At 32.5% G+C, this 12,189-nt stretch overlaps 1 protein-coding gene across 1 annotated transcript; it reads right to left on the bottom strand.

Annotated features, from left to right (window-relative positions):
• Nucleotides 1–1,726: 1,726 nt before the first annotated feature.
• Nucleotides 1,727–5,916, bottom strand: LOC133311623 (uncharacterized). Its single transcript, XM_061512700.1, has 9 exons — nucleotides 5,649–5,916; nucleotides 5,366–5,479; nucleotides 5,119–5,187; nucleotides 4,998–5,017; nucleotides 4,865–4,917; nucleotides 4,719–4,749; nucleotides 4,527–4,605; nucleotides 2,163–2,302; nucleotides 1,727–1,978 (listed from the first exon to the last, which is right to left on the bottom strand). The coding sequence occupies exons 1-9, from the start codon at nucleotides 5,815–5,817 to the stop codon at nucleotides 1,970–1,972; spliced, it is 684 nt and encodes a 227-aa protein (XP_061368684.1). The 5' UTR covers nucleotides 5,818–5,916; the 3' UTR covers nucleotides 1,727–1,969.
• Nucleotides 5,917–12,189: the final 6,273 nt, after the last annotated feature.

Here is a 12,189-nt window from a genome sequence, read left to right as displayed (position 1 = left end):
GGATATTAATGGAATATATAATATTTTACCGAATAATTCTGATGTGACTAACCCACAAGGTAATCAAATAGTTATAGGGTAATGGATGTCTTATCATGGCTTGAGATCCGCCATACAAAACCTTTCACGTACAGAATCCACAAAATTTGAACGCTAATAGAATTGAGCGTTAGTCATTTTAGTTAAAAGCTACACATTCCTATTCCTTTGTAGTGCAAACTTCATAATTATCATTTGTATAGGTCAAATAAGAAGCGACGTCATTTTTGCTTTCTATAATAAATTGTTCTCAAAAAAATTTATATTAGGTCTGTCTTGCATTATAAATATTTTTATTTATAATATAATATTTTTATTTTTGCACCCAGTCATAAAAAAATTTTGGTACGCTACTGATTGCGGTGCGTCTTCCCTTCATATGACCAAAGTAACCATAATACTAACCGAGTTAGCTCTTCATATTTAAGATTCACAGGAAGAAAAAAAAAAGGCTACGTTTATACCTTTTCTCAATGCAGTGGAATGTTAACTGACCTTAATTTTGACATCCAAACCAGTACCTGATATATAAGAGCTAACTGATTCAGTTTCTGATTTATTTCTTTTTTCCTAATTCCGGTTTGAATGCAATATGGGGAGGTTCTATAATTATATCCGAAATCGCATATATAACTTTCAGAAACTCTAAAAGAAATTATGATAAAATCCAATAATAGATGACAAGATTTATGTGAAAAGTTTGAGAGGTTAACAAAGGCCAAAAATGTATTTTTAATGATAGCCACACCAAAATAGTTTAAACCTTTTTATTTACATTACCTCTCGCAGTCGACTTCACTATATAGATAGGCAGAGATAAAAAAAAGTAGTGGTAATGTTAAAAAAATATATAAACCATTCACTTAATAGGTGAACCTGTATATTATCCACCCTTCATATTCAGTAGGTTTTTGTGTGAAGGGATGTGTTAGAGAAATATATAAATCATTTATGAACCTTCACTTAATAGCTTAAGCTTTTAGGTTAAATTGATTCTTTATATAATATCAGAGCCTCGATATCACGAGTTCGATCTCACTCCCCCCCCCCCCCCCTCTCCCAATTTAATTAATAATTAATTAAATTTTATGAAATTTCTTAACACAGATAATTGGACCTGTGCATTATCTACCCTTCAAGTCCAGTGAACTCTCGTATGAGGGAGAAATATATAAACCATTGATAAACCTTCACTTAACAACTTAAACTTTTGAGTTGAATTAAAAACTCTTTGCAACTTGACTCAAGAGGAAAAATCCTTGGATAAGATGGGTATGAAGTGCTAACAATTTGGGTTTGGTACCAAAAAAAGATATGATATCACTCGTACTCAAATACATGTAAAATACTTAATACAGTTTATTTGTATTTAGTTATAATTGGCTCTATTTAAACTTGTTTTACTATACAAGATGGCAAACATTTACGGTTTGTGTCTAAAAATCTCATTACCAAGATTTGATGTTCTGTGACTGTCAAGAATGAATTTACCCTAAAAATTCTTTAGTCGTACAGGCTTGCACTCTATAAGTTAACACTGGTTCTTTTTTATGTAGAAGCTAGTGAGCAAAATAGAAATTATTACTAAATTTGCATCTAATAGCTTGATATTTGGGGTGCTGCATAAAAAAAGCTGTCTTGGAAAGCTTAAAACGCAAAGAGAACCATAACAACAAAATTTAGCTGTTAATTCTAGAAAAATCTTGAGAATTTAGAATAAAATTACATATTAACACTGCATTATCAATGGCTGTGTTAATGGATAACTCACGGAATCAATCAAATTAAAAGAAAAGATTGTTAACTTCGGATTTAACACTACAAATTCTAGGATCAACAAGAGTAAAAGAGTTGTAATACAAATTTGTGGAGTGAAGATGCGTGCCTTCCTTGCTAAACTGCTCATTCATGCGTTTACGTTTGAGTTAACTTAAATTTCCTGGCAGAAGGATTATGATAAAAATGATTACTCGAAATTGGCAAAGGATATATAAAGTTACACTCAACTTCAATCAGAAGTATGAATTCCAAACCATGAAGATTAATTCTTCAGAGAAGTGGTAAATGACATGTGCTATTGACCAAGGACTAAAAGGAGAAGGTACCACGAATCATTTAATTACCTTAGTGCAAATATATATATAATGGACATCAGGATTCCGTCCTAGGGCTTCCTCCACAGAGCTTCCATCATCATTAAGTGGAACAGGATTTGTCAGCTCCCAAACTGGATGATCAAATTGGTCTTCAGATGCAAGTTTATCTGCATATACCATGGCAGTGGTTATTGACTTTGAATGCATAAGGTTAAAAAATACATATATACTGAAAAAAGAGTAGCAAATTATCAACTTATTAAGGAAATACATAATAGGATTCTTTAAGGGGGAAAAGTAAAAAATAAAAAACATTTATTACAATAATGTGTCAATTTAATTTAGTTTAAATGATAAGGTTGTTTTAGTATTTTAGTTTAAATGTTAAGTTTTGTGTCTTTTTAAGTTTCTCAAGAGTTATATGTGTTTATGGTGTGTTTAAGAGTTTTTATGTATTTCTTGTAAAGTTACAAATTTTGTAACTTGAACTAATTGTCTAATGAGAAATGAACAATCTTCAGCCTTAGAGAAAAATATCTCCTGTCTTTTACTCTTCTCCCAACAAAATTGGTATCAGAGACCGAAGATCTAGTCGGGACCTGCAAGATTTGAAGAAGATATGGCGAATTCAACAATCATTAACCTGAGTGCTGTTCAAGTCCTTGTTTTTACAGGGTCAAATTACAATTTTTGGTGTGTCAAAATGAAGACTTAGTTCGAGTCACTAGATGTGTGGGATCTAGTCGAAAATGGGAGTGAAGAGCCTGAATCGCCAGCGACTTTGACCGCAGCTCAGAGGAAGGAAGCGCAGGAGAAGAAACATATTGATGCCGCTATTTTGGCTATGATTTAGAGAGGAGTTTCAAACATGATCTTCCCAAGAATTATGAGGGCAACAAAGGAAAAACAGGCGTGGGAAATTCTGCAAGAAGAATTTCAAGGAGATTCTCATCAATGTGAAAATGAGATGTTTATATGTCAAGGAAATTATGCAGGAAAATTTTTAACAAAATTTAGAATGAATGGTTGCAAAAAATTGATACTCCAATAATGTTGAATGAAAAATTGAAGAATGATGGTGGAAGGAGTGTTGATGAGAAGATGTATAGGAGCTTAGTTGGTAACTTGTTATATCTAACAGCAACTAGGCCAGATATTATGTTTGCAGTTAGTTTGTTATCACTTTTTATGCATAGTCCAAGCCATTTTCATTATGGAGCTGCCAAGAGAGTGCTAAGGTATGTGCAAGGCACTAAGGATAATAGGATTAGATATTGCAAAGGTGTCAATTTGAAGTTGCAAGGATTTTGTGATAGTGATTGGGTAGGCTGTGAAGATGATAGAAAAAGTACTTCTGGGTATGTTTTTATGCTTGGTTCAGAAGTTTTTTCATGGAGTTCAAAGAAGCAACAATCTGTTGCACAATCATCTGCTGAAGCAAAATATATTTCTGCTGCAATGACAACTTCTCAGGCAATTCAGTTGAGAAGAATATTGGAGGATGTGTTAGAAAAGTAAGATGAAGCAACTGAGATTTACTGTGACAACAAATCAGCAATTGCATTGGCCAAAAATCCAGTCCAACATAGCAGAGCTAAACATATAGCCATCAAGTATCATTTAATTGGAGAAGCTGTTGAGAACAATGAAGTTGTTTTGCCATCAAGTATCATTTAAATAGAGAAGCTGTTGAGAACAATGAAGTTGTTTTGAAGTTCTGTAGATCAGAAGAGCAAGTGGCAGACATTTTCACCAAGGCATTGCCAAAGGAGAAATTTCAATTGCTAAGGATGCAGCTTGGTGTGGAGAAATTGCACATTAAAGGGGAGAATGTTACCATAATGTGTCAATTTAATTTAGTTTAAGTGCTAAGGTTGTTTTAGTATTTTAGTTTAAATGTTAAGTTTTGTGTCTTTTAAGTTTCTCAAGAGTTATATGTGTTTATGGTGGTGTTTAAAAGTCTTTATGTATTTCTTGTAAAGTTACAAATTTTGTAACTTGAACTAATTGTCTAATGAGAAATGAACAATCTTCAGCCTTAGAGAAAAATATCTCCTCTGTCTCTTACTCTTCTCCCAACACACATCAAAAGCCAAATGGTGATGCCTCATGCATTTAAGCAGCAAGGATTATTCCATGTGGATCCCCAATCCCCACAACAATAATGCATTTTAGCTTGCAAGTATTGCTCATGTGGATCTCAGGTTTATTCCAACTTATATGTCATTTGGGACTTTCTGAATTACAGAAGTATATGATAAAAATGGAAATCAGGCAAAACAAGAGTAGAGGCCCGGAGACACGCATCTGAGACATAGAGAACAGCAAACTTTGTATAGGTTCAGAGAACTTGGAATACAAAATGATATTGACATTAGGATTTAAGCCAACCTATCACATGGAGTTTTATTGTCCATGAGCAAGATTCCTTTAGCAAACGTAGGCGATATAGTGGAGCTCCATATGTTACCTGCAATTTTTACAAGCAGCCAATCCTGATAAGGTGAAACGCAAAGACACATTTGATCTATTGGAGAGTAAATCTGAATGCATATTGATACTAAAAGAAAGAGGTGCAATTACCAGAATATAAACTCCTTTATCCTTGAGGACCCTATAGTGTGTCATCAACTGCTTCAATAATGGTGAACAGATCAAGAATAAAAAAAATCCAAAATAGAACAGAAGCTACAAGGAATTATAGACTTTTGTCCATGGTTTTATTATACCTCCAAACTTCCCCCAGCATCTTTGTAGCATTTTCTCTTGAATTACTTCCACACTACAAACAATAATATGCAATGAGCAAACTACAAGTCTCTAGTCAAACATACAAGTATTTCAACAAGCATCATGACTCACCAAGATAGAATCAAGAGTCCCTGAAAAACATAATCAAACAGTATCAGCATAATTCATTGTCCAATAGGTACCCTAACTTAAATAAAAGAGAAAAAAAGCAATCTATGAAAGGTAAGCACACCTTTGTCAACAACAGCACCAAAAGACCCTGATTCAAAAGCACTCATGTCTCTGACATCCATTTTCACATCTGCCTATTTATTAAGGATAGTTCTCCCTCAAAAATTCCATTAGCAACACTTAGTTAAAAATTCATTACTTTTATGGTTCCATAACACGAAAAATAGGAAACTAATAATGCATACATAATGCGATTACAAAGGTAGCAATCTCAAAAGGAAAAAATAATGATAAAGCATGAAGGATACATTTCAAGTGAGGACAATCTCGGTATTTGTTGAGCATAGCTTCAATCACCACCGAAGATATATCAATGTTGACAACATCTGTGTAACCATCATCAACCATGCCTTCGCTGAAGGCTGCAAAACAACACAAATCTCGTTTTCTTTATCTTGAAATTCATAGATAGAAGGGAAAAAAAAAGATCATATTTTTATTCAATCAAACAAAATGGGTACCCTTAAAATGATATATAGAGATCTGAAGAGAGAAAAGGAAAAGATGGGTTTGGAAGGGGGGAAAACATGCCTGAGTTGCCACAACCAATAACGAGGATGGGGTTGTTACGAGGTACGTAGAGGTTGATGATGGGAGACAAAGTGAGGTACTTTTGGTACCAATCAAAGGGACCAGGTTCATTGGAGTAGCGGTTGTCCCAGTACCATGATTCACCGTAGGCTTGGGTACTTGTCGTCATCACACTTCAAAATTATGAATCTTGATGGATCCAATTCCTTTGGGACTAGGAACACAATGTTGTTGCAGTAATATGCTTTGTTTTGTTACAAATCTGGAAAAGGGAATTGAGAACAAGATGATGATGTGATATCATAGAAAGAAGCAAAGCAACGTCTACATATATGATGACGTGGCCTGTCTTGGAAGGGGGATGTGCTTATGTTTGGTCGACACCTGTATAATCTTGAATTCAGGTCTAAACCTTCTAGATAACACAAATATCAAGGTTCTGTTTCTATATTTTTTTCTTTTTAAAAGTTAAAAATAAAATCAGAAAACAAAAACAACTGACATGTTCTCTAAATTTGATTTTAAAAACAAAAAAACCAGTTATAGTTTTCAAAACATTTTTTACAAAACAGGTGTTGCCAAACGAGTTTTTTAGTTTTTTTTTTCCAAAAACTAAAAAATTGTTTTCCACAATAAAAATCAAACAGAGCCTTGATTTTTGTTTCTTCTTTTTTTAATTTTTTTTCCTGCATAAGTTACTAAAATGTGTTTGGTAGGTTAATTTTTTTTTTTGAAAATACTGAGTTAATTTTATTGATGTTGTTTGTTAATTTTTCTACCACATGAGAAAAAAATAATTCCATCTCTTCAATAATAATCTTCTCCAACTATATTTTACATACAAAAACAAATGTTGAGAAAAAAAAAAATTCAGCCAAATTTTTACTTCACCTTCTATCTATCAAACATAAGCAAATAATTTTTGTCGCTCCATTTTCTCAAAAACTTTTTTTCACCTCCTATCAAACACCCTTTAACTCAAATAATCACTCCGTCTCAAAAAATTTATTTTATCTTATTTTTTTAGAAACTTAAAGGTATTTACATTCAACTTCCTTCTTCCTTCCTTCAATTACCTTATTCTAGGACTAAGAAAGCCAAATGTTACCTCTTCGTTAGAACAATACATATGTTGGGCTATGTCAACAGAAGAAGACACATACATTAGGCTACGTCATAAGAAGAAGCATGAAATTAATCCATTGAGAGTGAACCTTTTCTCTCTAACTCCCAAAAGATTTTAAAATTGCTTGGACCAAATAATGCGAGGCGCTAAATTTTGCCGGTTTGATACACCTTAGGAGGGCGTTTGGTACAAGAGAAATTTTTATTTGTCCGGGAATCTCAATTTTCAAAAATATGATTTTTACATTCAGTTTACGATAATATTCGAAAATTTAAAATTTAGAAAAATTCAGTTTCCCGGGAATCCGGCCAAATACCGCGTACCAAACGCCCCCTAGAGGTTAAAGTCTCTACTTTATTATCAGGTTTGATATGATACTACATGTTATTTTTATTAATGTCCTATTGACATCACATGAATAATGTGGAAAAAGATTAATCTGAGTTAGTGGTTATGATTGAGTATTGACACAATTAATATCGTGTTTAAGGGTAGATATGTAATATAACACGAATTATTTTGTATTAGTTTTTACCAATATAAATTTAAAAATAGGTCAACCAGAATAAAGATGTGAATAGGTTGAGTTAAACTAGGTTTTAGCTTAAATATGTTAAATTTATATAAAATATTTTAAGCTTAACCTCAACTATTAATCTAATATAGATTTGATTTGATTTATATTTAAAATTTAAAATGAATGACCTAAGCTTACCAGGCTTTTAAAACCTACAAAAATTAGAAAAATAATAATTAAAATAATATTATTTTATTATTTAAATATTTATTTTATTTAAAATAAATAATATAATATAGGTTGGTATATAAATTTATAGGAGTAAAAGTATGTCCATGTCCTATTTTATAAATAAGCTTCTTTAAAGTCAAATATTTTGTATTTTAATAAATATATTAGGAGTAATAAGGCCATATAATCTATTTATATCCTAAACCACAATATGAATTTTTGGTACGGGAAGGTTATATTTACAAATTTTTTGTTTACAAACTACACTAATTATACTATGTCTTCCCATTAAGACACTCTTGAGTAGAGTCTTACCGGTCAAATATGTAAAAAAAAATTTATCAATATAACCCTATTCTTTTTGGTATTGTGTAAACGAGTCGTACTTAGTAATGATGAATTCTTACATTGTCCGAGAATTTCAGTCTCCTTAGAAACATAACAAATGAAATAAGGTTGCTTTTGATGCTCCTAAAAATTATAATAAATTTTAGTTGTGTCATTGTGTTTAGGCAAAAAAAATTAATTTATTGCATTTTAAATAAAAAATTATAAATTTATGGCTGTTTTGAAAATATTTACGCATCTATTGTATAATGTCACGCCCCTTTTGGGCGTCACATGTCACGCCCAAAGAGGATGTCACTCACTGCCTGGTGGGTCACGCCCAAATCAGGCGTGACATGTGACGCCCAAAAGGGGGTGTGACCCATGCAACCTAATAAACCCTCATTTTTTCTTTTTTACCATTTCACACTCTCACTCTAACCTCTCTCTAAGACGATTGTGCTCTCTACCTTAGATGAAAATTTGCGTTGCGAAGCTCTGCTAACAAAAATAAGTTTTTAATACATGTTATGTATACGTTTAAATTACAGTGCTACATTATGAATATGTTAGGGTTTAGCGTATATTAGTGACTTAGAAAATTGTTATAGTGACTTAAGAATTTTGTAGCGAGTTATGAATGTTGTAGTGACTTAGGAATGTTGTAGTGACCTCAGTATTAGTATTATTTAATTACGAATTAATTAGTAACCTATGTATTATTATTATTTAATTACGAATTAATTAGTGACCCAGGTATTATTATTATTTAATTACAAATTAATTAGTTACCCAAGTATTATTATTATTATTTAATTACGAATTAATTAGTGACTTAGGTATTATTATTATTTAATTTTGAATTAATATTATTTAATTATGAATTAATTAGTGACCTAGGTATAATTATTAATTAATAATGAATTAATATACTTGATTATAAAATTGTTAGGAACATGATGTGATAATTTGTACGAATTAATTACTTACGAATGAACTAAAGACCTAGGCATGATAATATTATGTAGTTACGAATGAATTAGTGATTTAGGGTTTTTGGTTAATAATTTTGATAGTGAATTAGGAATTTGCTTAATTAATTTTTAAATAAATGTTGTTGTTACATGTTGTAAGTTGTTGTTTTGTAAATTATTTTCAATGTTGTATTACACTTGTATGTATAATTTTATTATATATTAACGGTTACAATAAATTTTCAACTTTGTATAGTTTTTTATCATGGCTGATTTCATCATCATCTGGGGTTCTGCATCTTATCATGAGCCAGAGCCTACCGATCCTAGTATGTATATCATACCTGGGCCGTATAGGTGGGAGGTCCTTCGAAAGAGGATGCAGAGTGCCCATATTTCACAGCGGGTGTGGAATACGGAGCATGCTCGTTAGTTGAAGACCCGGCGTGGTAAGGTACAGGGGAGCCACATGCCAACGCTATTCCAGATGTGGTCGTCGATTACCCCACACAGGTTGGATTTATACATGTTGCATGCATGCAACATATTCAGGTATGCACTTGACGATGTAACAATTTATATAGTTATTCAATACAATGATATACCGTGTGATAATTGTATAATGTATTTCAGATTGATGCCATATTGATTAGTGCTCTAGTCGAGAGGTGGAGACCAGAGACACATACTTTCACATGACACAGGGTGAGATGAGTATCACCTTGCAGGATGTGGCTAGTATACTGGGATTGCCTACTGACGGGTAAGTCGTTACCGGATCTACATCCGAGGATTGGCCTGCCGTTTGTGAGGCTATTTTTGGTGTCAGGCCTCTGGCCAGAGAGTTTCATGGCACAGGCAACCTATGCATCTCATTCTTCGATCAGTTGTGGGCCCGGTGGAGTGATGCAGCTGGGAATCTTGATCGAGAGATTTTTTTCACGAGGGCGCATATTACCCGTATGTTAGGGTGTTTGTTAGGCAAGTGGCTTCTTACACAGGACGCTTACGGAACACCTAGAGGGGGGTGAATAGGTGTTCTAAACTTTTTCTTAGTAGATCCTTAAATCTGTAAAATCTAGACAAAGTTAAACAATTAAACTCAATCACCACACCAACTTAACAAGATTGACAGTTATCAAATTATTTTGCAAGTTCAGTTCAGACAACAGTCACACAGCTATAACAATTTTACTAATTTTACCTTATACCCTATATGCCCAAAATGATTTGTATATGATGTATATCAATAGAAAATGTACCTAACCTTTTATTTTACAGAGCAAACGCTGCAACAACCTTTCTTACTTAAAACAGAAAATGATTAATTTCCAAATACCAGGAAACAGTTTAAGTTCTACAACAATTATATCAGAACCAATAAGGTGCTACAACACTTTCAAAATATATCAAAAAAATTCTACATCAGAAACAATAACACACCAGAAGCGGTGTTACTTTTTGTCTCAAAAATAGAATATTCAGAAATTAAATCAGAGAGACAAAGACACACTATATATCCTGGTTCACACCCACTAAGCCTAAGTAGGGTGCTATGTCCAGACTGAAGTAGCTGCAGATATTTTATTTATCATAAGTGTACCTTTTTACAAACACGCGTCACACAAACAATCAATCAAAATATCAAAAATCTTCCTGGTGCCTACACTGCTCCCAGCTCTAAGAATACTCTCAAACCGAACCTACGAAGTTCACCAACTCCTCTCACACAAGACCTCCACTCACCTTAGTGGATTCTTGAGGCTCCAGGCTTTGAGACACACTCTCAAGCCAAGCACAAGGTCGCCAACCCACATGGTTGCACCCACACACCTAGGATAGATTTACAGCACGCAACTATTCCACTTTAACAACCAATACAAATTTTTTCAGAACTGTAACAAGTAAAATAACCAAAAATACAGTGTCCTATCACACAAAATATATCACAGTAACATCAAACTAAGCTCCACAATTTTATGCCATATACAGAAAATTAAGCCAATGATATATGTATCCAAATCTCTAATATTAATGGACCATGGAGTTTGAATATTACAAAATTAATTTTCTTATCAATGGACACCAAGAAATCTGATTTAAACAAAGAAATATCACAATTATAACCAAAAACATCAGATTTGAAATTTATCTCAAAATTTTTTACATAAAATTCAGAATTAATCCTAGATTAATCTTCTAACACAGAACCACAAGAAAATCTGGATTAAACACAATATGCCTCAGTGAAACCAAAAATTCAGATTTAACATGCTTAACTTAAAATCTTCAAGATTTCAGAATATAGAGTTCAAATAAAAATATTAACCAAAAATATGAGTTAATTAGAGTTTACCACAATGAAGCCCCAAAAGATAATGTGAGTTGTTCTCACAAGAATTCCAAATATTCAGTATATTTCAGATATCAAGAGATCTAGCATATTCTTGAATTGCGAACTGGGTTCTGAGAAGATTTTCTTCTCTTGAAAAATTTTCTTGCTTCCTAAACTCTGGACAATGTCGAAGAACAGAGAGAGAACCGCTTGAAGAATTTTATTTTCCAAAACGATTGAAAAATTTCAAAGAGAAGAGACAGTGAGTGAACGAGAGAGTAAAGGAGCGCTGTTATCGAAAGTGAGAGAAAGCAAACTTTTTTTTCTTCAGACGTGTTTTTCTTTGTATGTGTAATGTATTACCTCTTCACAATTTTCTTTTATTACTTTTTATATACCTTTCAATAAGCACGAACCAACGTTGACAATACCTATTCTTTAAAACCTGATAGCTTTTCAATTGGTAAGCTTATTTTTTATTCAGTAAAGTGATTTTTCTATTTCACATTTTATTACTATTATATATTATATTACATATAGTCTTCAAAAGGCCCACGTAAACTACACATGTTGTTAACTTTTTATTTACTTTTGATTTTTCCTATTATAAAAACCTGATAGCTTTCATTTTTCTTTTATTTTTATATAGTTTGAAACACTAATAATCCCACGTGAAAGCTTTTGGAAAGCAATATACTGTTTGATGCCTTTTAATAATTGAAAGGCTAATTTTTTTTAAAACATATTTTTATCAAAATCAAAATCATTATTATTTATTATGAAATTAGCATGATATGCATTAGAGCTTAGGGAGATACTATATGATATAATATAGTGTGTAACAGAATTCTAAAAATACCTAACCACTTGTATCTTTAAGCTCCATCTTCAATTTGAGACTTCTTGTAAACCTTTTGTCATCATCAAAATATATATTCCATAATGCATAATAGGAGGTCTTCAGTGTTGGCTACTATGCGACAGGTCTGGAGGTAGCAACATGGGTTGTCGTCTAGTCTCGTTGCTTAGGG

Source organism: Gastrolobium bilobum, unplaced genomic scaffold (assembly GCF_033153095.1).
Source record: "Gastrolobium bilobum isolate Gb01-03AN ecotype WA unplaced genomic scaffold, APGP_CSIRO_Gbil_v1 utg1842, whole genome shotgun sequence".
In the NCBI taxonomy this organism is placed as follows: domain Eukaryota; kingdom Viridiplantae; phylum Streptophyta; class Magnoliopsida; order Fabales; family Fabaceae; genus Gastrolobium; species Gastrolobium bilobum.
The sequence above is the reverse complement of the archived record's forward strand: the minus strand, read 5'-3'. Positions and strand labels throughout refer to the sequence as shown.